Source organism: Branchiostoma floridae, chromosome 3 (assembly GCF_000003815.2).
Source record: "Branchiostoma floridae strain S238N-H82 chromosome 3, Bfl_VNyyK, whole genome shotgun sequence".
Lineage (NCBI taxonomy): Eukaryota > Metazoa > Chordata > Leptocardii > Amphioxiformes > Branchiostomatidae > Branchiostoma > Branchiostoma floridae.
In genome coordinates, this window is record NC_049981.1 from 8,337,922 (window position 1) to 8,364,031 (window position 26,110).

The 26,110-nt window shown below is 42.8% G+C and overlaps 1 protein-coding gene across 4 annotated transcripts in view; it reads left to right on the forward strand.

The window, feature by feature from the left end:
- LOC118411310 (inhibitor of nuclear factor kappa-B kinase subunit alpha-like) overlaps positions 1–26,110 on the forward strand; it is a 32,832-nt gene that overhangs the window by 6,302 nt on the left and 420 nt on the right. For 3 of the 4 annotated variants that reach the window (XM_035813507.1, XM_035813505.1, XM_035813506.1), the window contains 17 exons: positions 3,862–3,986; positions 4,296–4,357; positions 5,062–5,237; positions 5,907–6,098; positions 13,461–13,557; positions 14,036–14,067; positions 17,301–17,392; positions 18,190–18,291; positions 18,750–18,799; positions 19,437–19,504; positions 19,851–19,963; positions 20,301–20,350; positions 21,583–21,685; positions 22,822–22,966; positions 23,817–23,938; positions 24,376–24,423; positions 24,717–24,777. In XM_035813507.1, coding sequence (XP_035669400.1) covers positions 3,862–3,986; positions 4,296–4,357; positions 5,062–5,237; positions 5,907–6,098; positions 13,461–13,557; positions 14,036–14,067; positions 17,301–17,392; positions 18,190–18,291; positions 18,750–18,799; positions 19,437–19,504; positions 19,851–19,963; positions 20,301–20,350; positions 21,583–21,685; positions 22,822–22,966; positions 23,817–23,938; positions 24,376–24,423; positions 24,717–24,777 — 1,638 coding nt within the window. The remainder of the gene's footprint in view (positions 1–3,861; positions 3,987–4,295; positions 4,358–5,061; positions 5,238–5,906; positions 6,099–13,460; positions 13,558–14,035; positions 14,068–17,300; positions 17,393–18,189; positions 18,292–18,749; positions 18,800–19,436; positions 19,505–19,850; positions 19,964–20,300; positions 20,351–21,582; positions 21,686–22,821; positions 22,967–23,816; positions 23,939–24,375; positions 24,424–24,716; positions 24,778–26,110) is intronic. The other variant, XM_035813508.1, reaches the window with a different exon arrangement.

The following is a 26,110-nucleotide window of genomic DNA, read 5'->3' on the forward strand; positions in this document are numbered from 1 at the left end:
TGCTGAGTCTGCAAGGTCTCCCGCTCTAGCCGAGCCCAAGCGACACCTGTGGCGAGAGATTTAAAGGGACAGTTAATGTGTGTGGAGACCCGAGACCTGCAGGGGCGATTGTCAGTTGAGGAAACGGGTCACCAAAGTTGCGAGAATTGGAACCATTTTTCTTCGACCAGGGTCTCTGTCCAGACCTCCGTCCCTTTGGCGTCGCGGAATCGTTGCTGGTAACTAGTGTCTGAGTGCCAGCGGCTTAAGAGATCGGCCAACGTGTTGTCACGGCCAGGGACGTGGTGCGCTGTGAGACTGAAGTCGAAGCTCGCTTGGAGGAAGACCAGCTCCCGTGCGCATGCCTGCATGTAGTCATCCGTGGAACGGCCGGAGCGTATAACATGGACTGTTGGCATATTGTCGCAAGCTAAGTCCACTGCGTATCCAGTCCAGAGGTCACCCCAGGCCTTGCAGGCGACGATTATTGCCAGCATCTCCAATCTGTGGATGGGATGGCTACTGTGTATGACGTCGGGCGGGAATGCAGCGTGTAGGAAACGCCTGTCGAACGTTGCGCCGCAGCCTGTGAGGCAGGCGTCTGTTGTCGGCAGGTCAGGAAGCCGGCGCCGCGTAGGGTCCGGGATGATTGACACGCCATTGAAGTGCTGTAAGAAGGTCAGCCACCAGTTAACATCCTTCTTAAACTCGCTACCGATGCGTGTTCGGTGGTGGTGCCGCTGCAGTCCCTTTAAGGTGGCGATGATGCGAGACAAGAAAACCCTGCCGGGCGTGACGCAAGCTGCTATGAAGGACAGTTTGCCGAGTAACGACTGGACTTGTTGCTGTGTGGCTCTCTTCCTTGTCGCCCACTCTCGGAGTTCCTGGAGGGTGGCTGCTAGGCGATCTGACGTGATTCGTTTTGACATTTCTTCAGTGTCGTACTCTATGCCCAGAAAGGTCATCTTTTTGGCGGGTGGTGAAGCCTTCTCTGCGGATTCTGCAAGGCCAAGTTGTTGGAAGGTGGAGCCGAGGGTAGTGAATGCGTCAGGTGCCTTGTCCGGAACCTCTGCTCCACCGAAGTCGTCGATGTAATTTACGCAGTCATACCCATGCGATGAGTAGACATGATTGACCGCGTTAGTTGTCCTCTGACAGGCCATACTCGCCGAGTGCAGACCAAACGGGAACGAGGAGTCGAAGGAAAACTTCTTTCGCCATCGGAAACCCAAGAGGTGGTAATCGTGGGGATCAACAGGGATTTGCCGGTACGACCGGCTAAGGTCGCGTTTGAACAACAAGCAGCCGGGTCCTTTCTTGCGAATAAGAGCTTGTCTACAACGTCGGCGTGTGCGACTGAAGAAGAGTGGTTGCGACGCATGCTTTCTGGAAGGGAAGTTGCGGCGTAGCCCAGTGGCCAGCCAAACTCCAGGAAGTCAGCAACTGCTTTGTCCTGGTAATTGGACAAGGCCTCTCGCCAGGCTAGAATATTCAGGTTTGACGGGACAGGAATCCTCAAACCGCAGAAATTGTAGCTCCCTGATTGATAAACAGCTTGGTGGAGTTCGCATGCTGGACTAAGATACGGTTGAATTGGCGACTGTTGGGGTATGGGAATGCGGGGGTTAACGGACGACACTACAGACTTGGGTGTTGTATAGCAGTACTGAGAGGGGCCTGGGTTGCCAGGCTTGTGCTGACTGCGAAGTCCCTCCGCGGTAGGTGGACTGGCCTCGGCCTTCCGTGACTGTACTGTCCGCTGTGATGAAGACGATGCCGCCATATTACTGACTGGGACGACTTGTGAGCTACGAGGCGCTGTGGAACCGATTTCATAGTTATGAGTGTGGCTGTGTTGGAATGGCGCTGCCTGAAGACCGCGGTATGGGATGCTAGTCTTCTGTGACTGTACTGTCCGCTGTGAAGAAGACTTAGGAACCGTGTCCAGGAACGGGATGCCGACAGAGCCAGAGCTGGCCTTGAAGTCGCTGGGAGCTAACGCCGTGTGACCCGCTGTGAGGTGTGTCACCTGTCCGAGAACTGGGAGGTTTATGTGGGCCCCTTCGTGAGTTGTACGGTACTCTGAGTCGGTTAAACAAGCGTTTGTCAAGTCCGGTAAATCTGTCCTGTGACATAGGCCTAGTCAGACCCTTGGCTGCCTTGTGGCTGCGTAGGCCTCCCGTGCTTCCTTGCTCTTGTAGGGACAATCCGTTGCCGGATGGTGCCCGTCAACCTCTGGCCGATATCTTGAGCAGAACTTGCACACGTGGGACAACGGTTGCCCTGATGGAGCGGTGTGACCGCTAGAGAAAGGGCAATTGCCGTTCTGGTACTTGAAGCAAAAGCCGCTAATCTCATTCCTTGCAGATTGTGTGGCTGGGGCAGGAACCGCAGGTTTGGTAACTGATTTAGGCTCTGGTCTGCGGAGGTACTCCGCCTTCAGCTCGGAAACCTGCACCATTGTGATTGAACTGTCTATCTCTATAAAACCGTGTTCGACATGTTGGAACAGTGTCTTGTAGAAATTACGAACCCCTTCAAACGTGTATATGGGAATATCTAACATCAATGTCCGTAGGATGTGTCCCCTGTTGTAACTTTCCATGGGGATTGTGTTCAGACTTAGTATGATGGCCATTTCTCCCGAGATCAACTGGAACCATGTCAAATTGTTGTGTTTCATTTCCGCTGATGTAGAAAAGATGAATTCATGGTGCCACCTTACCTCCCGCTTGATTTCGTCATACGATTTTCGTGCCAAGCCGCTCACTAACTTCTTCTTACCTTGGGGAGAACTTGCGAATCGTTGTGCGTGGCCGTCGTCCCAGCGGCGATCGTACTCTGGGTAAGGAGGAGGGGCGTTCGTCCTTGGTGCCTGGGGATAGCTACCGTACCCCGACTGTGTCTGCCTTGCGTCTGGAGCAACCTCAGGGCCGTAGAGACGGTGTAAAGCCCTCACTTCCTTTGCAGTGGGGTACGCGTCCGTGCCGCTTGGCGCTGTGAGTCCTCCACGACTCGGAACTCCATTGTTTACAGTACGGGGGCCGCCATCTTGGGCCGCAAAGGCTCCTGGGACAAATCCAGCGCGAGCGTAGTGCGCGTGCGCTGGATGCGTTGGGCTTCTCCGCCTTGGGCGCCGCCATCTTGGGTCACGACAAGGTTAGGGGGAAGGGGTGCTCTTCGGGTGTTTTCGCGCTGTTGAGATCCCAGTATAGCTAAGTCGGCCTGCAACAGCTCCAAGTCGCGAGAGACGCTCAATATCTCTGCTTCCAGCTCGGTCTCCGCCTGAGTTTTTGGCGTAGACGAAGGTAGGCGAGTACGAGTCGGTGTTGTTGTAGTCGTTGTCGGTTGTTCCGGCCGATTCGCTCTTGGGAGAAGATACTCCGCCCCGCTGGTATATCTCGCCGGCGGACGAGTCTTTCTTCTTCCGGCACTGAGCATCTTGTGACGAGGAGAAGGCGGCAAACGACTTATTCGCGACTGTTTACGGGATTGTTTACGTATAGAAGCCGGCCGTGTCTCGAGCTTCCCGCCTCGAGTTTATTCTCGTAGAGTCTCGTATAGTCTCGCGGTCACGTGGTAGTGACGCCCGTGGGTGCAATTCCCGTGGATAACGCCCTGTGGCGTGATCCATCCATTATTATAGTATGCAGGCTGTGGACTTTACAAACATAAGGGATGTAGGACGTTACTGAGGAGAGAAAGGGTGGACTTTGAGTAACCCGCCCCGAAATGATATGATTCATTTTTCCTTTTCGAAGGATCTTAAATGTTGCTTTTGTCATCCAAATATACGACATGATATAAAAAATTCTAGTAGAAAACTAAACAAGTAGAAATGTCAAAGTAACGATTCATCAATTAACTATAATTGTCTTGCAGGCGCCTGAGCTCTTTGCTAGTCAGAGGTACACCAGAACGGTTGACTACTGGAGTTTTGGCACACTGGTGTTTGAGTGTATCACAGGTTCCCGACCATTCCTACCCAACAGGAACCCTGTTCAATGGTGAGGAACTTTCTTTCGCAAATACTTTGTCCTCTGTCTTCAGTGTTGTGTAGTCCAGTGGTTAGCGATCCTGCCTTTGGACCAAAAGCCGTGTCATTGAGTATGAATCCCGACTGTGACACTCATCCAACAATACACACTACTGGAAAGGGTTGCAGTCCTTAGCACAGGACTTACATGTAAAGCCAAATTTGCGTATTGTTATTTGTGCTTGTCATGGGCATTTCCCCAGTATAATAAGCCTGTTAGTATTGTATTGTATTGTGTAATTATCCAGTCTAAAAAGGAAAATTGGCCTCTGTTTTGCAGGCATCTTGAGGTGAAGAGAAGGAAGCAGGACACACATATCAGGGCTTATGAAGAAAGGACAGGTTTGTTGAGTTAGAAAAGGGTCATGTTTTTAGAACAGTTACAGTAACTAACTGTGATAATCTATGTTATAAATCAACTCTTATAATTCTACCTACTCCTGTCTACTGAAGCAACATTCAGTAATTCCTGAGTTATGCACACTTCAGATAGTTGAAGACGTTCTTGATAAAGCTTGCATGGATAAGACTGTTTTCTTAATTTCATGCAAAAGTAGTAATTCTAGACACTCCAGGTGATTTTCTCCCTCCGTTGTATCATAGAATTAGATGTGCCAAAAGTTAGTTGCTTTGGTTAAATACAGTATCTGAAAGTTACAGTTCTAAAGATACTCTCTTGTATCCTCCTTTTTTGTGTGGGAATTTCCCATTGTCCATTTTGTTTCTTGCCACTAGCTACATTGTATGCCAGAAACTCTTAGCAAAATATTACAAACTGTTTTTTTTTCACATAACTTACAAAGTGAAGTGATTTCAAAGCATTTGCTCAACAGATTGTTATTTTGAATGATTTAATCTGTAGATGAAAGTGAATATTTGGATCTGTAAGCGATGATTTAATTGGTAGGCAAATGGTTTGATCTATAGGTGATGGTTTGATCTGTAGGTAATTGGTTTGATCTGTAGGTGAATGGTTTGATCTGTAGATGAATGGTTTGATCTGCAGGTGAATGGTTTGATCTGTAGGTGAATGGTTTGATCTGTAGGTGAAATCAAGCTGGCATCTGACATCCCTGCCCCTCACCACCTGTGCCAGCCGCTGGTGGAGCGTTTTGAGTCCTGGCTGCAGCTGATGCTGAGATGGGAGCCGCAGGGCAGGGGTGGTGGTGGCAACAACAGAGCAACGTGTTTCGAACTTCTGGACTCCATCTTGGACCTCAAGGTCAAGAGCATTAAATTGTTCTTTTTCTTAATGATACAATTTTAAGACTTTATATCCGTACACAAAATAAAGCGCTTACCAACAAGCTTTCGATCAGTCCTCTGATCCTTCTCAAGTTGTAATGACCCAAAACCTAAGTCACACTTCAGTATACCCCCAGTGTACTGGTGCAAGTACTGTTCAAAATCACCTTTACCTGCTACATTCATTTCCTAAAGGCCCCTTCACACGAGAATCGGAATGAGCTGGAATTTGCCGTCAGAATAAAATTCTTTGTATAATTCCTGGGAATTTGTTGTGTATTCTGGAAATTCTCACTGCATTCCAGATATTTCTTGTGGCCATCCTGAATGTTTTTGTCATGCTCAAAATTTTTGAGGTGCATTTAAGGTGCAGAAATATCGAACAGCATTCTAAGTGTATTCTAACTATTCTAACTGCAGCACGACCACATTCAAAGGCATTCCAACATTATTCAAAACATTCTGATCACCCGAATGTGGCACAAATTTTGCAAATTCATTCTGGCTGGTTCTGCTTGTTTTCTTCTTGAGGACAACTTGAATATGACTCTATTCCTTCCATCCAAGGAGCTTTTATATCAGCTGATATAAAAGCTCCTTGCTCCATCAAGCTGAGAAATTCCCAACAACTGTGTCCTTGTTGCAGATTGTCCATGTGCTTGACATGCACACAGGGCAGCTGTACTCCTACCCAGTAGAGGAGGATGAGACTGTGGAGTCCCTGATGATCCGGCTGGCACTGGAAACACAAATGCCTGTAGAACATCAAGAGCTGATGTTTTCCACTGGCATGTCACCTGATCCGAATGGCAAAGTCTCCCAGTGCTGGGAGGAACCTGTGAGTACTGCAGTTGTGTAAAAACTAGACATGCAAAAGATAGGTCCAACTACCAACTACAGACAGTATGCCTTCTTCCCCAGAACCGTGAAGGACTGGAATGCGCCACTCTAGACAGTTTCAAATTACAAAATATAGCTCCCTCCACTCCCTTTCTCCCTCCCCGTTACAATACTCTGTTTGTTATTTTCCACGCTTCGCATGCGCAGTAGACGTTCACATTACAGGCAGCGTAATCTTCAATTAGTTGAAGGCGGCTGCCTTAATTGAAAGAAGAAGATAGGTCTGACAGGCCACTCAGTGTACATTAGGGGTGGCTACTGGTACAAAAAATTAAAGTACAGGTACGGTCCAGGTCCAGAGGATCAGGTCCAGGTCTGGACCTGAACCAGACCTAATTATCTGTGAACCTATTATACTCAAAACTGTGGTCCATTTTGCCAGCAAAAGATTCTGTTTGGTGGAGTATCCAACATCCATTGGCGTTTTAAAATCCTCTCTTTACATGTAACGTAAGGTTACCAGTTTACGTGCAGGACCAGTTTACGGTCACTTATTGGTGGATGCAGACTTCGAGGTCAATTGTAAAAAAGAAAATTCTCTTGAGTAGGAAAGAAGTACGTTTATATCATCTATGTGTCTTGCCTTATTTATCCTATAACTTTGCATCCAGCAAATCACGTCTGAAAAGTCCGACAACAATTTACATTTACGCTTGAGTGCGCACAACACTATTACAGATGACCCGGTTCTGATCGTAATTCTAGACGGCTATTTTCGTCCCCTCTTTAAAATCCAACAAACTCTTTATGACTTGAAACATCACCTCAAACCAAACCTGGAGTTCTTATCTCAAGAATGCATGGTGATTTTATGTATGTTGTCCAAGGAAACTCTTATAAACTGCATAAAAACAAGTGACTGTCCTCGCCGAGCGGGTAGTTTTCGAACGCCATGTTGCATCACGTGACTTGCCCGTTAAAGCTTGGTGCACTGGAGAGCACGAAATTGTCGCAAGGGGCGCTGTTGGGGCTAATTTATGTGGGGAGGGCAAGGCGTGAGCAAGCCACATGTATACTGAACGCATTTCAAAGGCCAGTTCCTATCTATACAGGTGATAATAACATCCAAATGCGTTGCCATTATTATGAGTAGCATTGTGCAAGTTGTCGAACAGCATGGCGCTCTGAGTGGCGTTCTGTTGGGGCAAAGATGACTTACCGATAACGTTTAGCGGCGATGCAAAGTGGCGGCATGGCCATATGTAAACAATTTATCCATTGTGTTATCTCAGTGAACTACGTGGGGGAAATGATCAGATATATGTCCTTTAGGAAAATAACCTCATGGAGAAACACCCAACTGACCGTAAATTGGTCACCCTGGAAGAATTCTTGGCTGCAGACTTGTTTATTAAAGACGCTCGTACGGCGAGAAATCCTCAGAAGAAATATGATGCCACACAGAGCTTGACGCAGACCGACTTTGATGTCTTCCAATTAAGGACAGCTTTTCACTTCCCGACCTGCGCGCTTTCCATAAAACGGCATTATTAACAAATCGACCGTAAACTGGTAACCTTACGTTATGTAAACAACACTAACTGCCTCAGAGTCCATTTTAGACCAAGTTTTGTGACAAGTGTTTAATAGTAATGAGCTCTAGGGTTAATATTCATGAGCTAGACACTAACACGCATGCGTAGCGTCAGGAGACGGTTAGAGGAACCTGAAGAGAGATACCTCCACAAGGCACAGAGGGTCTTGTGGACGATTGAATAAACCGTAAGCAGTACCTCATCGGGCCTGAGTCATCATTCCAGAAGACCACAGCTGAGAGATCTGGATACAGAGATCGGTGACAGAATGTTACATGGTGTCAGAAGCCGGATTCAAGTCCACACGCGTTGAAAAGACACGACGGTCAAGAGAAGACGAAAAACGAGGTAGGCCCCTCCTCACTCAAAGATCCATTGTTTTCAAGCAGTCCCAGGAAGTCGGGCAGGCATTCCAATGTCTGGAATCTGACAGCTCTAACTAGAGTCAGGCTGGGTCAAAGTTGCTGGAAGCCCTGTCCATCACTGTCTCGTTAGGTCCACTTACAACTTGACAACTTAAAAACAATGGCGGAAGGCAGTAGCTTAAGACAGCCAGCCTGCCTAGATATTAATGCAAGGAATCTTAACGTAGAGTGGAAGAAATGGAAGGAGGAGGCACTACTGTACATTGACCTGACTGTGTCAGAGGATGCCAAGAAACGCAGAAAAACGTTGCGGTATCTTATGGGTGACCAGGCACGTAAAGTCCATGATACCTTGTCCATCCAAAAGGCAGATAATGATGGGAACATGGTGGCGGTTGCCAAAGAAGAACAAACCGTCGAACAGATTGTGGAAGCATTCGACAAATACTGCAACCCAAAACAAAACGAAACCATTGAAAGGTACAAGTTCTTTACCAGAGCACAGCAAGCGGGTGAAGCGTTTGACACATACGCCACTCATCTCCGAAACCTAGCAAAAGATTGCGGGTTTGGAGCGATCGAGGAGTCACTGATCCGAGACAGGATCATTTGTGGAATCAACGATGCCAAGATAAGGGAGAGACTACTGCGTGAGAAAGACTTGACCCTCGACAAATGTGAGGAGATATGCCGTGCATCAGAGATGCAAAATGTGAGGATGATAGAGCCAACGGCCGTACATGCTGTCCAACAGAGAGCACAGGCAACACCCCAGAAGCCCATGACCAACTGTAGGTACTGTGGAAAGAAGCACCGACAGCAGAGAGAGGCTTGTCCAGCGTATGGAAAACAGTGCTTGAAATGTAAAGGCCAAAATCATTTCGCAAAGGTGTGTAAGAGTGCCGATAAGAAACCTCGACAGGTTGGGAAGGCACAAGGTCACGCCAGGAAGACAAAAGTCCACGCTCTGGAAGAAGATGACTATGTGATGACCATCACAGATGCAAGACTACGCACCGAGAACACGTTCAGTATGTCCCACCCAAAGTATGCAAAGCAAGTGCATGCTAAGATGAAGTTAGAAGGACGCATGGTCAACTTTCAGCTTGACCTCGGAGCAACGTGTAATGTGATGCCGAAGCAGACATTGCTCAGAAACAAGATACAGTACAAGACAAGTGGAGCACGGAGAGTGTTGAAGATGTACAATAACTCAGAGATAGTGTCAGAGGGAGAGACTGACCTGAAGATGATCAACCCCAAGACTGAGAAGAGGTATGTGGTGAACTTTGTGGTCATTGACTCAGACAGTATGCCGTTGCTTGGAGCGAACGCCATACAGCAGATTGGAGTAGTGACTGTTCATTAAGATAGAATCCTAGCGATCCGTGGTAGCATACCCATGGATGAGACAAGCACGGTCAACAAGCCGTTGACAAAGGAGAGTCTGATCCAAGAGTACAAAGATGTATTCACTGGGTTAGGAAGGCTGCCAGGAGAATGTCATCTAGAAACAGATGACAGCATCACACCTAAGGTCCACCCACCAAGAAGAGTGCCCGTAGCAATAAAGGAGCAGCTCAAGACGGAGCTAGACAGAATGACGAGAGAAGGAGTCATTGAACCGGTGACAGTACCAACACCATGGGTGTCAAGCCTGGTCACCGTGAGGAAGCCATCGGGAAAGCTGCGAATTTGCATTGACCCAAGGGACCTAAATGAAGCCCTCAAGAGAAGTCATTATCCAGCACCGACGATTGAAGATATAATCCCAGAGCTAAGTAAAGCCAAGGTGTTCAGTGTCCTTGATGCCAAGAATGGCTATTGGCAAGTAGCATTGGACGAAGAAAGCTCAGTTCTGACGACGTTCAACACTCCCAATGGACGCTATAAGTGGAAACGCCTCCCCTTTGGGATTAAATCGTCCCCAGAGGAATTCCAGAGACGCCTGGACCAGACGTTAGAAGGTCTAGCAGGCGTGAAGCCCGTGGTGGATGACATCTTGGTCTGGGGAGAAGGAGAAACCCTGGCGGAAGCCACCTCAGATCATGACAGGAACCTGAGAAGCCTCATGCAGAGATGCAGAGAGCGCAGTCTGAAGCTGAATCCAGACAAGGTCAAGCTCAGAGAGCAAGAGGTTCCGTTCCATGGTCACCTAATCACAAGCCAAGGGCTGAAGCTGGACCCCTCCAAAGTCACAGCAATAACCCAGATGCCCCGACCAACTGACGCACAAGGAGTGCAACGCCTGATTGGTTTTGTGACGTACCTAGCCAAGTTCTTACCAAAGCTCAGCAACATATGTGAGCCTTTGAGGAAGCCGACTGTGAAAGACAGCGAGTTTGTGTGGCTGGACGCACACGAGAAGATACTGGAAACCCTGAAGAAGATGGTGTCCACGGCACCAGTGCTGAAGTACTACGACACAACTGAAGAGCTGACGCTCCAGACAGATGCATCGAGCACGGGACTGGGAGCAGCCATCATGCAGAATGGCCAGCCTGTTGCGTATGCTAGTAGAGCTCTGACCGACACGGAGACGAGGTATGCCCAAATTGAGAAGGAGATGCTCGGAGTAGTGTTTGGTCTGGAGAGGTTTCATCAGTACACCTACGGACGAGAAGTGAATGTGCAGACCGATCATAAGCCGCTAGAGATGATTGTACTGAAGCCACTTCATGCAGCACCAAAGAGATTGCAGCGCATGATGATGCGTTTGCAACAATACAATGTAAAGGTGAGTTATAAACCAGGAAAAGAACTCTACCTAGCTGACACGCTAAGTCGCGCATACCCACCAGATGACGGAAGAAGAAGCAAGACCGAGATGGATGCTGAGCAAGTGAACGCAATCAGTGAGTTCATCTCAACGCCAACGATAGAAGATATTCGCGAGCATACCAGCGGAGATGCAGACATGCAGAAGCTGATGCAGTACATAAGAGAAGGATTTCCAGAGAAGGGAAGAATCCCGGCAAGATTGATGCCTTACTTTCACATAAGGGATGAGCTAACCCTCCATGACGGCATCGTGCTGAAGGGCCTGGCAGTGCCACTGACGCTGAGAAAGAAGATGTTGCAGAGGATACACGCATCGCACATGGGCATTGAAGCATGCCTGAGGAATGCGAGAGAGTGTGTGTTTTGGCCCGGCATGAACGCCGAAGTGAGAGATTACGTCAGCAAATGTGACGTGTGCCAAACTGTGGGCAGCAAGCAGCAGAAGGAAACACTACAACCACACCCGGTGCCGAAGAGACCGTGGGAGCGAGTGGGAGTAGATCTCTTCCAGTTCAAAGACAGAGACTACTTGATCACAGTGGACTATTACTCAAATTTCTTTGAGATAGACACATGCGAAAACACACGAGCCACCACAATCATAAAGAAGCTGAAGACGCAGTTCTCCAGACATGGCATACCGGATGTAGTGTTCAGCGACAATGGCCCACAGTTCGCAGCTGCTGAGTTCGAGAAGTTCACACAAGAATGGAACTTTACACACCAGACCTCGTCACCAGGTTATCCACAAAGCAATGGGAAAGTGGAGAATTCAGTGAAGACAGCCAAGCAGCTGATGGAGAAAGCCTGGATCGGGAACACAGACCCGTACCTTGCATTGTTGGATTTCAGAAACACACCAACACAAGGAATTGGTAGCAGTCCAGTACAGCGACTGTTTGCCAGAAGAACCAAGACAACAATGCCAACAGCATTGTTGGAACCAGACGTGCCCAAGGAAATCCCACAGAAGATCCAGAAAGAGAAAGAAAAACAACGCCGCTACTACAATAGGCAGGCGCGAGATCTGCCAAGGTTGAGCATTGGAGACGCTGTGCGATGTCAGCCACATGGAAGAAACACCAATCGCTGGAAGAAAGGCACGGTGGTAGCAGAAGTAGGGAACCGATCATTTGAAGTAGAAACCGAAGATGGAGGAGTGTACCGCAGAAACAGACGACATCTGCGGAAGACACCGGAAACCCCACCAGCAACAGTGGGAACTGACGACGTTGACCAAGGAGATGCTCCAGAACCAACGGTCAACGACGAACCAACAACAACGACGACAACACCACCAGCAGAGACAGCAGTGAAAGACGACACAGCTGGACAACAGATGACGACACGGTCCGGACGAGCAGTTCGACCTCCAGTGCATCTGAAGGACTACGTTCGCGAGTAATGCATGAACAGTAATGCATGAACAATTAACTCAAGAATTGACTAACTAACCGACTAACTAACCATGAGAGAGACTCCCGATCAGCAGAACACAAGAACTTTAGATCGTGAAAGATCTGAGAAAGAAACTGAACTATAGACACATTGATTGTATAAGAACTGAAACCTGAGTGTCAAATATGTGAAAAGATCTAAAGAAAAGGGGATGTGACAAGTGTTTAATAGTAATGAGCTGTAGGGTTAATATTCATGAGCTAGACACTAACACGCATGCGTAGCGTCAGGAGACGGTTAGAGGAACCTGAAGAGAGATACCTCCACAAGGCACAGAGGGTCTTGTGGACGATTGAATAAACCGTAAGCAGTACCTCATCGGGCCTGAGTCATCATTCCAGAAGACCACAGCTGAGAGATCTGGATACAGAGATCGGTGACAGAATGTTACAGTTTGACTGTGGAAACTTGGTAAAAATTATCAACTCAGTTGATTATTTGCTTGGACGTGTAAGCCCCAAAACATGTGAGCACATCCGGTATAATTTGTTCATTTTCGAATCAGTCTAACATATGGTCTACTGATTTTTATTTCAGGTCCGTTTGTCTGGACCGGTATAGCAAGAACCGGTTCCCACTGGTACCCACCCCTAGTGCACATATTTACATCTAGCTGCTGCACTGCCACATGCCTGCAAAGCAGGCGTATTGGCCCGAAGGGCTATAGATGCAGATATAATGTAGATACAGAAAAGAAGTAGTCTTGTGGTCTCATGTGGCATTATGGTTAGACCGTTAGCCCTAGAGTCAAGGTGTTGTGGGTTCAAACCTCTACCATGCCCCAATACTGACTCTTGGGAAAGGTAATTTACAAGAGTTTCTTCCCATCAGACTCGGGTAAAATCGAGTATGTCAGGGGTGTCGAGCTAATACTTACTTTTAGATTACTAGTAGTACATAGCAATTTTACAGAATATGTGTTTTATGGAATGCATAGTAGTTTTAGTTATATACAGAATACATGATGATTTTATGGAATTCATACAATCCACAAAGAAACATATTACTTAATTAAAGATCTATTAGTAAGGACTTACTAAAAGTAAGGATTGTATCTAATAGTATGTAAAACTCATATAAATTCTCTACGGAATTCAAAATCATATCCAGTTGCTCTTCTTTGCTGTACTTTTTTTATTCAAACTTTGTCATGTTTTTCAGGGCAAGGATGACAACTTTGTGTTCCTGTTCAATAAGAACTTCATAGATGAGTCAAAGTTTGTCTTCAAACCGCTTCCTGAGGTGGTGAAAGTGATGAGTAAGACATTAGTGTTATCTGTTATTTCCTTCTAGTAAGCAAGACTCTGTTTTTTTTTACCAGGTCAAAGAAAAGCAGTGTTGTACTGACACACACATTGTCAAATCTCATTAATATTCAAATTGCTTATAACATATCGTTTGTTGGAAATGTGAAGTAATTCTGATTATTGTAACATGCATTAAACCTAGTTTCATGTGATATTCGAAAGTATTGCAATTTCTGCAAACAACTGAACTTCATACAGAAATCACATTTGAAATCACAATTTGATGTGTATTTTGTGCAGTGGTGTACGTATTAAGAAATGGCTGAATTTGCATTGACAGATGATACGTAATTTGGCCTTTATCTGTCAATATTGACCATTGATTGCATAATCACTGTGAAAGGCATATTATAGTTGTATCACCTTAAACTTGTATCACTTCAGAATCTGTAACTTACTACAATCTGTTCTTTCTCTTTTCATGTTAAGTTGCAGAACCACATACGTTACAACCATATCCAGTAAGTTGCTTTCCTTTCTATTGTATTTTAAAATGCTAGTTCACCTTTATCTGTGGGGTAACTTATATCGGATTCCATTGTTTTTAAGATCAAGGTATTTAGGGATATCAAGTATGTTGGATTCAAATTGCAATGTATTCAAGGTATTGATTAGAGATTATAGAGTTTGAAACACCATCCATCAACTTGATATTCCTAACGGTGCACACCCCAGTTTATTTGGGGTCTGAAATCAAGGCTGCGCACCTTCAAGTCGACAGGCCGTCTCTTCAAGAAAATAAATCTAAAGCAGAAAAGCCGTATATGGGAATGAAGGGTATCGCTCCAGCTTTAAGAACAGCTGGGTTTCAGTTTCTTTACTCTCTCGACTTTAAGTAATTTTTGGGGAGGAAAGTTTTTTCATGTAAAAGGCATGCAAAAAAATGGGAATTTTGACGTGGAAATAAACTCAGCACCTACAAAAAAAAATGTATAGTCATAGAAATGACTGATATTGTTGGAAAGAGAATACACCTAGGATTAGTCAAGCAAAAAATAAATAAAATCGCAACACTGAAATTTTTACAATAACCCGACACGCGAGGCATAGCAACACGGTTCACAGAACGCATATGGACGGTGAATCTGGGTCAACGAGCAAATCACTTCCATCGCGTAGAAATACAAGGAAGTGAAACTCGGGCCCAAAACCAATTCGCACCAAAAACACATCACTTCTTACGCTTTTTAGCCATGCCAGTATCAAATGCCACTTCGCAGCAGATTACTCAGGCAGTTTAAGGCCTGTGACACCTGCGGATTGTCCAGTCAAGCAGTTATATGGCCGTAACTTTTGATATAACTATCTGTTTTCAACAAAATTTGGCCAGTTGACGTAACTCACACGTATTCAAAATATGATTGACACGGAAATTGCGTATCATGAAAATTTTGGGTAAAAAATCATATTTTTGGTAAAAAATGTGATGTTATTAAAATGGGTCTGTGCCCACAATGAAATGACTGTCTAACTGAGTCATATTTTCTGGAGTAATAGATTATATCTCTGTGATATCTAATGTGACCGGCCCTTTTGCCGCTTTACATCGGTAAGGCTCCATTTTAGGGCAAAAACAGAATTTTTTGACAATTTTTGGGTATTTTTCGTACAAATATCAATACAGCCACGGAAATCACAGATATTGCAAGAAGGCCCGCTTGATTTCTGAAGGTCTAAGGCTTAATGAACCTAAATCTGCACAAAACTCGTAATAAAACTGGTGCCCTGATGTGGGCAGGGGCCGACGAAACACTACTTACCCTACAAGAACTGTGCCAAAGTATGTTTCACTGTACGTAACGTTAACAGATAGTAAAATATGAATGTTTCATGTCTGTATCTGTTAAATCGCTGTTGTATCAATGCGAAATTTCGCAAGCAGTTAGCCTTATAAGGCATCAGTCAACTGCCATACAATCATTTTGGGCTAGAAATATCGATTTATAGCATTATTTTGCTGTCTCCTTGAAGTATGAGCGCCTCGCTGTTTTCCCGCCACTCCACACCCCGGGGGGTCGGAACGCATGTTCGGACTGTACCACTTGCAGCTCTCGCGGGGGTGCCCTTTTGTTAACCGCTTCTAGTTATGTCGATATTTGATAAATACTAGATCAATATCTTTAACACTCAACATTAATAAGTCTTAAAAAAGTAGTTAGTGTAACCCATACATCGTAAGTTCCTGTTTTCGCAATGTAACATTAGGTACTGACATTGGACCGTTCTAAAAACGCTCCGGCCCGGCGGGGTTACCTGAGGTCACGCAGTGGTTCGAATTCCATGTTCGACCAAAACTGTCACAGGCCTTAAAGTGCCTGAGTATGAGAAATTTGAAATCAAACCCAGATCCTCAAAACACTTTTGTCACATTTTTGTTGCGCACTATCTCGGACCCCTGTCACGGAAGAATTGGTGTGTGCACCGTTAAATTTCCCTGTTGTTTAAAACCCATAGGTTATCCAGCAGATAAAAGTAAAAAAGCGTTATACTTATAGTCTGGATACGTTCTCGGACCTTGGTGATTAACATGCATTGGCATAATACCGGTAGTAAGACTTATACCGGTAGATTCAAAATACTGGAACTTAAAGAGATCTACACATGCAACAATAGTTATTTCTGAGCTGTGCACACTTCAGACATCTAGGTGTCCAATACATCATTTACAAAGCATCGATAACAATGCATTCGAAGACAACAAGGCCAAAAGTTTTCAGTATCTTTTTCGGGGTAGGCAGCTCGTCGTGGGACGAACACACTGTCACATTCATTGCCAAATTTATAGATCATAATTACACATGCTCACGGCACAAGACGAACATGATTCAACAATAATCTTGAATTTCTGTTGGTGACCTACAACTCATGTAAAAGTGTGAAGAACCGTTGCATAATAGCCCGGATCTATGACTGAATGGGCAAAATTGAACGTACGCAGCCATTTTCCCGCCATTTTTATATCTACGCTAGCAGTGAAGTGTTACGTCATAGCGGTTGTGACGGACAGAAGTCAAATGAAAATTCTTGACAGTATACGTCCGTTTTCTCATGACATTTTGTATGCTCATGCAGGTTTATGTTTTATGCATTTACTGACAGAAAAGGAAGGAACATCAGAGGATGTATAAATGTACATAGCGGCAGTTAATTGTGCCGTGTTTCGTCCTACCGGTATTTTTTACCCCCTCCCAACCACGCGCCCGTTCGTCGTGTAATTCCGCGGCGTGTTACAATTACAATATTACGCTTTTAGCAGGACAAGAGTGGCAGAAAAGTTACACAGAAGAAGTGGCAAGGGTAACCTATAACAGCAACATGTAACTGGAGAAAATGATGCGTTGACAATTTGTCAAATCAGTATGGCTAGAGAAATCGTCGTAAACGTACCGGTATTATGATAATAGATGTTATACAATGTAGTTTTAAAGTTTATAGTAAATTATAGTTTTAAAGTCTAAATCTTTGTCAACTGATTCTCACTAAAAGACTTGCCACATGATGTTACAAAATAAAATAAAGATTATTTTTTTATATCCTAACTACAACTGAATCTATTTCTTTAAAAGTATTGAATTTGTACCTGTGTAAGAGTGTCAAACTGATAGAGAAATTCTTATTTTGTGCTGTTACAGTAGTATATAGAAGAGTTGTCTTTAAGTTTATACATGTATTTGTGTACTTTTTTTCTTTTCAGGAGAGGAAAAAATCGTATGGCCTGTCATACCACTACTGTAGACAGACAGCAGATAACTATAATCAGCTGTTCAAAGGCAGCAGAGCATCCATGTAAGTCACATTTTCTTGTTGTTTGTCATCCACAAGGTCCAAATACCCAGTTGTGCCATGCAACAGGTACTATATTTTGTTTAGTTTCTAAGTCAGATTGTGAAACTTAGTTTCAAAGTCAGGGTATGGTAGACATACTTATTTTCATCAGAATGCAGGAAATTAATTGTGAGAAAAATTATCCATACTATAGGCCATACACAATGTGTAATTACAGTGTGATGTGTACTACATTGAGTACGTGAGGGAGTGTACTATATTGTCTCAATCAAAGTAGTATTACATGTACATACTTTTTGAACTTTAAAAGGTGTTACAAGTTGTTGCCAAAGTCAGGTGCATACCTATTTGATTTAATGATGGGTAAATGGGAAAAGAGCAAGGTGGTGCAGCACTTCCAGGAAGGATGCATTTTTAGAATTTAAAGTAGGTTCATGTTCTTTACACATGCAACATTCCTTCTATTTTGAGTGATTTTGTAACTTGCTATAGATGATTCACAAGTTTGTAGAGACAATTATGTATTTTTTTTTACAAATTTAAGCAAGGACGTTGAATATAGAAGTCCTTGATTTTTCATAATTTGCTGGGGTAAGGGAAGATAACAAGATCATGATTCATGATGTGTTCAAGATTGGTGGAGAAGACGTGCAAACTTTATTTGAGTTTTTCCATTTTATCTTTCAGTCCCACAAATTTCTCCCAAACACGCTCCAACTCTGGGGTGTGTAATTTGATGGCTGGTGCATGCTTTAATCAATAAAACATGTTAATATCATGGGCCTGTCCCCCTGCAGGCTAAACCTCCTCCGTCTACAGAACACAATGACCAAACTGGTGAAGGAAATCTCCAGCAGCTTCTGTACATACAAGGGACAAGCAGCACATTTCATGGCCAGGTCAGGACATGTCACAGGCAACTTTCTACTTATCTATTTATTCTTTATTTCTGGCCAAATAAAACAAGTTGAAAATAGCTACTGACTGTGGTGCACTGTAGCTTAATGTTTATCAATTTTATATTCATTTCTGTCATAATTGTTTATCTTGGAACTTGTGTTGTTGGAATTTTTTTTCAAGGATACCAATTTTTTTTCATATTTTCCACATTACACAGTTAAATATTAGTTTCACGGGTGAGTAATAGATGAAATACAACATAGATGTATTCCGCATCACCCTCAGTCCCAGACCTCCTGCAGTCACAGCAGGTTATTGGACAATCCTACCTGCGGTCAGGCTGGTACCTGCAGCCAGGGGTGAAATGGAATACATCGTCTTCAATGTTGTATTTCATATTTCCTGCTAACATTACCATGTATGGAACTGAAGCAGCAAATGTTTTTTTTCTAATCAGCCTTGAGTGTGATATGGAGAAATATGCTGAGCAGTCTACAACAGGAATAAGTGAGTGTTTGTTTTTAACATTAATACTACTTCATCACACTTTCCTTGGTTTTGTTACAACATTAGACAACATTAGATATTACAATCAATTTAAGTTCACTGGAGTTCAAATTTATGGTAAACTGAAAAGGTAGTGTTCACAGTGGTTTTGAATTCGTAGTAGCACTATACAGAATGCAAACCCCGGTGGCACCTTAATGTACATTGTGTATGACTATAGGCTGGTGTGATCCAGACCAACAGAACAGTCGCTTTTGGCAGTGCTGGTGTTATCAACTGTCACTGATCTAACCATATGTACCCTCTGAATATGTAGCACTTCTTGATAAACATGTATTCGATGTTCAAAGGTTGGGTCTGTATTCAATTTGTGCTTTTAATATGCATCTTCACCTTACATGTAACATTCACCACCAACACATGATATGAATGTGCAATGCACATGCATGTAACATTTAACAAGGAGGTAGGCAAGTCTAACAAAACTATTCGCTGTGATTTTGACTTTGGGGTGAGGTAGTCATTGACATCATGAATGAACCCCAAACATTTCTGTATTTACAGTACATGACTTGTATATTGTCACCAATCACATTGCTGAGAGTGTTTGCATAACAAGGTTCATCTCCTCTCACAGCCTCAGAAAAGATGTTCAGGTCTTGGAGAGAAACACAGAAGGAAGTTGAGGCAGTCACCACAGTGCATGTAAGTTATCGATCAACTCATCATGACTAAAACTTTAAGCTAGAAATTAAGCTGGGATTCAGGGGAAAGATTCAGGGCCAAGTGTGTTTGCATTATATGCAATCAGTATGTCATGAGTTTGATCAATGTCAGACCAAAGACGTAAAATTTGATATATGCTGCTTTCTCTGCTCTAAGCATTCAGCATTTGGGAAAGAGTATAGGTCAAGTTGAACATGCAGACCGCTAATAGTGGAATAGCCACCCTATGGATGCACAAAGCTGTGTGGCCCAGGGCTAATTGGAAAGAAGATGGGCATTGCTCAGTGCACCATTTGGTGTGAACTTTTTCAAACCTTTTTTTCAGCAAGACGAGGTCCTGAAACATGAGAGTGCCAGTACAGCTCTGCAGACTAAACTGGTCCAGCCTCAGAGGAGTCCGCTCGCTCGCAGGAGGCAGATAGAGGAATTGGATGACATGTAAGTGGGTAGTTGTCTTTATCTCAACAAGCAGTGGTGATGTGTTGGTGTAATGGTTAGGATGTGGCTCAAGTGTCCTGATATGTGTCACCAACATTGGGAAGGGCGCTTCAAGCAAATGTTCTCACTTCACTCAAATTATCTTGACTAGTTTTTTGTTTTCAAAAATGTCCTGGCTTATGTTATTACAGTTACTGCCAAATTCCATGCACCTTATGAATGATGACTAATGCTAAATTTGTACTGGTTGAATGTGGAATGATGACAGTGTAATGTTAAAAAGCTACAGTTATTGTAACTGTTACAGTTGTGTCTACCTGGTAACTTATCATTTCAGAGCAAAGCAGGCATTGACTCTCTTCAATGAGCTCAGACAAACTCCCAGAGGTGAGAGGAATTAAATTCCTTAAATTCCTTCACTGTTGTTGGGTAGTACCTTAGACCACCACATTATTAAATGGTGTCTATTGACTATTGAAATAACCCGCATATTATAAAAGAACTGGGTAAATTCAAATCCACTGCCTCAAAAGAAGAAGTCAAACAAAAACCAGCACCTTGTATTATATACTAGTAAGTTAGAAATGCAATACACAGTAAGAACTAGACTTGGATATTATTATAATTATATTTATCATTATCATATTTATGTTACATGCACTTGATGGTAGCCTTCAGGGTTGCAATTACTACAAATGTGCAATAATGTGCAGGCTTTCTCAAGAATTCTTGACATCTAAAAATTACCATAAATATAGCCTTCTTGATGAAGGTTACAAAAGACATCTCTGGTTTGTATACACTGTACTCATCAGGGCTCGAAATACCACCTGCATATGCAGGTTAGTGCAGGTAAAGCCGTGCAGGTATTTCTGGTGTCTACCTGCACCTAACCTGCACTGGTCCATGTACAGGGTTTTATACATAAATGTCCTATCATAATGTTGCAGATGTATATGAATTGTTATTAGCTGCATTGGATGTATATGAATTGTTATTAGCTGCATTGGATTTATATGAATTGTTATTAGCTCCATTGGCATTCCTATAAAGAGGAAAAGAATAAATAGAAAATGGTTCCTAAACAATTTCAGTATGATCCATACTTTCTAAATTCTGAGTGGTGCAGGTGATATTTGTTTGGTGCAGGTAATTTTCAGTGTTACCTGCACCACTGCAATCCACGTGAGTCACAGGCAACAATTGCTGGTGTTGTGACCCACACATCAACACGTAGATATAACATTAATTCGTGTAACACATTGAATACAATCAATCAATTATACAATCTAAAAGTAAAACATCAAATAATATCTAAGATACTCATATTTATCAGCTAGTCCAATTAGACAGTCTCTGCTGAAAAAATCTCAGACTGGGCGCTTGTTTCACTTCCTGCGGTTCTCTGTAGTTGGTTCCAGAGACAGGAAGCATGCGGTATGAAACTGGACTTGACGTGTATGCCCGGGTTTTACAGTGAGATACATGTAGTAGAGGTGTGTCGAGTTGCAAAGCTGTATACATTTTTTTGTATGTGTGGCTCTTTGCTGCCCTCGTGTGAAGTTACAGATTACTTACACATCCATCTCTTAATTTGAATGTCCACTTTGATCCTACAGAAGACAGAATGCATTACAGAGACAGTCAGAAGATGGTGAGAGTTGTGCTGAGCTGTGTCACAAAAAGAGACGTGCTTGTGAAGGACATATACACCCATCTTATGTGAGTAGCAAAACTCAGTCATGTACACAGGCTTACACATAGTAGAACAAGACTAGTGCAATATTGGTTTTCAACAGCTGCTGTTGGCTGGTTCCTGAATCGCATGTGTGCATTACCAATATCAAGACCATATAAAGTCAGGTAAATGTACAGCAAGTTGGTTGTTCCTGACTGGAAGCAAAATGTAAGGAATCTATAGCTGCTATAGATAAACAAACAACAGAAAGGCAACACTGTGCGAATATGAATTCCACAAATAACGAGAGTTGACTGTCATGCATATGATTTGAAATGCAAACAAAATGGGAAACCTCTAGACCACCCTGAGCACTTCCCATGCATCAAATTGCTTTCTTCTTTTGGAAAGGACACGTATACATTGTATATTGGTAAAAAAAAAGCGAGGAAACCTAGTCAAAGGAAAACTGGTATGAGTGCCTATTCAGCACCAAGGAAAGGTCCCATTTCTACAGGTATACTATGTGTAATGGGAAACCTCTACAGTGTGCAAAAATCTGTGATTGTCCATGGGTGTCAATTTCCATGTGGATGTGGGCAGATTTTGGTCCAATACATGCTTAAAAGTGCTTTTTTAGACTGAAGCGTACATTTTGTAAAAGGATTTATTTACTGCACCTGCAATGCAAATAAAATTGCATATGTCGTATATATTTCAGGCCAGTGAAAATTTGGTTCAGGCCTTTTTATGTCCTTGCCCTAAAGATAGAAGTGAATACCAGTTTATCTCAATTAGGTCCGAACTCAGGTTTAATGCTAGTATGTATATCAGATTCCATCTGGAAACATGTTATGTAGGGATATGAAGTCACTAGACCTTGCAATATTCTAAAAATAACTGTTTGGACCTGAACCTGAACCTCTTGACTTGCATCCAGACTTGAACCTGAACATTTAGGTTTGCAGCACTACAAATTATATATATATATAGTTAGTATAAAACAATGTAAAGATAATCAACTGTTACAGTTACTGTGACTTTGGCCTAGTGAGTACAAATCAATATCAAAACAATAAATCACAAAGTAAGGTATTACTAACATTTTACCTTACAAGTTACTACTTTCTGACAATGGTTTGCTACATGCTCAAATGATAAAAAGAAGATTATTTCTCAGGAAGCTGATAGAGTTGAGAAAAGAAGTGAAGGAGTTGCTACCCAAGATACAAAGAACTCTAAAGGACATTGAAGAATCCAGGAAAAAACTGACTGCATTCCAGAGGAAGAGGCAACAGGACCTATGGACTTTGCTGAAAGTTGTGGTAAGTAACGGGCTGCATACCTACACAACATCAGGTACAGGGATTTCGGTACATGTCCAGACCTGTAAACTGCCCCAAAACCCCTGCCGGACCATTAGGATAAGAGATGAAAACTAAAGCATTTTAATTTCAAAGATGGCTCTGATTTCAAGTTTGAGAACAGCATTTTAGTCTTTTCCAGTGCTAAATTTTTGTCTTTGTGATAGAATTTACGCATCACAAAAATTAGCATAATATTTGAACTTTCTGTAAATTTATATCTGTACAGTACTGGTCTTCATGATAAGATATTTTGGATGTGTACCAAATTTATTTTCACGGTACCGTACCGGTACATATGATAAGGGTACACAGCCCTACTAAGTAACAAAAGTGCCATAATTATGCAATGTGCATGTAGGGCAGCAGGCTTTCTTGCTGTTTCATCAGTAGACTGTATTTTACAGGGGGGCTAGCTCCGCTACATTTTGGAGCTCTTTAACATACTCAAGGTACATGTATGAAAAGTCAGTCTTGTCATTACTTTAGAATTAGATTAAGGGATAGCTGAAGTTCACAAAATGTCGTCCAAACTTCAATTCCTTATCTGTTGTCTCTACTACATTTTGAAAGTGTCTTGAAGACTTATGTCCTGGACTGTCGTGAAGCACTGCCTTAGCCAGCCCTCCCACCTAAAATAGCATTATGAACTCCACAGCTGTCAGCTAAGCTTTAATAAGCTAAAGTCTGGTTGTTTACAAAATGTATATTTTGGAGTTTAGTCAAATTTATTAGGTGATTTCATGGCACCGTACCAGCTTCAAACTGGCACCACTTATCTGGTGGGGAAGATGTAACCAAAGTGTTTTAGTTACAGAAGGTGCCTGGGAACTCCCCTGACCCTGGAGGAGTGGACAACAGGACCACCCCACCCCCCAGATCCCTGTCCTCCAGCACTAGTAGTGTGTCTTCTGTCTACCTGGAGAAAACATGGTCAGTAGTATTAATGGTCAGTAGTATCAAACACTGCAGGACGCTCCACGATGGCTAATTTTGCCTAAGATTTACCTTGAATCTACCATGATCATCGTGCGATTTATGGGGTATGCTATTGCTGGTAATTTTGTGCGTTATACATGGATTTGAGCAGGGCCTAAGTCACCTACTGTTTCACTTGTTGTGGTTCTTGAATGGAATCAGGCAGAGACAGTAGATGCTGATAAACCTGTAAGGGTTAGTAGAGTACAGATCTGCATGTTCTCCTGTTCTTCTAGGATTCCTGACTGAGCACACCATACTTAACATGCATGTTGTTGAGCTACATGTATACTAACTTCCACAGATTGGAGGGGTGTTAACAGCTATCTTCTTGTTGTAGCTCTTTAGTTTATGTGGGCCTTACAAAGGAAATCTTCATGTGTTTTTTTCAGTGAGGAATCTATGGTGACAAGAAATGAGAACCAGGATGTGAGAGGAAGGTATTTGCTTTTGTTGCCTTCAGGAAGCAAACAAATCAAACATTGTGCATGGTAATTTATCGTAAAATGCATTCATTTGAATAAGCACTGTATGTTCCTCAGTATTTTTTAGTGTACCGCAAAGAACCAGCCGCTGTTGTCAATGTGAAAGTCATCAAAGTGATAAGCAATGTTTGAGCTGTAAGAAATAAGACTAGTGTGATCTGGGATGTTTTGCTGTTCAATTACATCATAAGGGTGTATATTTGGCTGCATTTTTGTGTCAAACACTTACATGAAAACATTTGTCTCAGGTTTTCGGAGATGTTTAGCAGCATCATGAACCTGGAGTCTGACAGCTTCACTAACACACAGGTTTGTGGACATTTAAAGGCTCTTAAACAATGTATGTATGTATATTTGAATGTACGAGGGCGCTTCAAAAAGTAATGTCACTAGTTTTATAACAGGTTCATTTTTTCATCTAATGAGTTCAAATTTGGCACAAAGGTAAAGCCATATCTCTTTTTGAGATTGAGATATCTCACTTTGTTGTTCACGTTTTTATGAGTGACCGAGTTGAGGTCAAGATGACCACACCCTTGTTATCCCGTCGAAAGAAATTAGAGATTCAATTAATATGCAATTGATAATATCCCTGACTCACTTGTAGCTATTGTATGAAGCTGAAACTGCACATGTATCAAGTTCCATTTCTTAATAAGGCACATAACAATTTTCACCTTTGAAATCCAATCATGTTTCTTTTTTTCGTTCCTTGGGTGAAGTGAGGTATGACCCCGGTCATCAGTGTCGTTAATCAGGGGTGGGCTGATTAAAGTTTATGTAGTGGACTTTTTCATACACTAAAAGAAACCAAAATTTGCAAACCTATTGGTCTTGGAACAGCCAATAACTGTGCCAAGTTTCGTATCTTTTGGTTAATGGAAAATTAGTCTACAATACCTTTAATAAATAAATCACGCATTTGGCTATTAATCAAACTGCGTGTAATGTAGTGACTCGCTCCTTTCTAGCAGCTGTAAAATATGAACCATTGGGAGTTCAGAAATGAAAATTAGCATGTGACCTATAGAGACATTTGTTATTATATAGGTGCAATTTCGGCTTCCTACAGTAGTTATAAAAGGGTCAGATCTAGAAGAACTGATCTTCTGACAAGCTTCCAGGGGTGTGGTTATCTTGAAATCAACTCAGTTGCTTATAAAGATCTGAACAACAAATTGAGATATCCTAATCTAAAAAGGATATATACCTTTACCTCTGTACCAAATTTCAACTCATTCGATGAGAAAATGAGCCTGTTATCAAACTAGTGACATTACTTTTTGAAGCACCCTCGTATGTATGTACATTTTTATGTATGTATGATTGTATTTATGTTCATGTATGTATGTATGTATATGTATATGTAACGGATCCGTTATATATATAATTCTGATGGACTGATGTTTCATCATGATGCAGAATAGAAATGACAAAAGGCAAACATCTTAAAGTAGAGGATGAGTTACTTTATTGCATCTGGACTGTACTTTATACACTCTTTTCTTGTGTACATGATCTCTAATTTCCACTATTTCAATAGCACAGAAAAACTCATATTCCTTATGCAATTAGATAAACCATATTATTGATGCCATCTGTCCTTATGTTTACAACTGTTTTAAGAAGTGAGAAGTTGAAC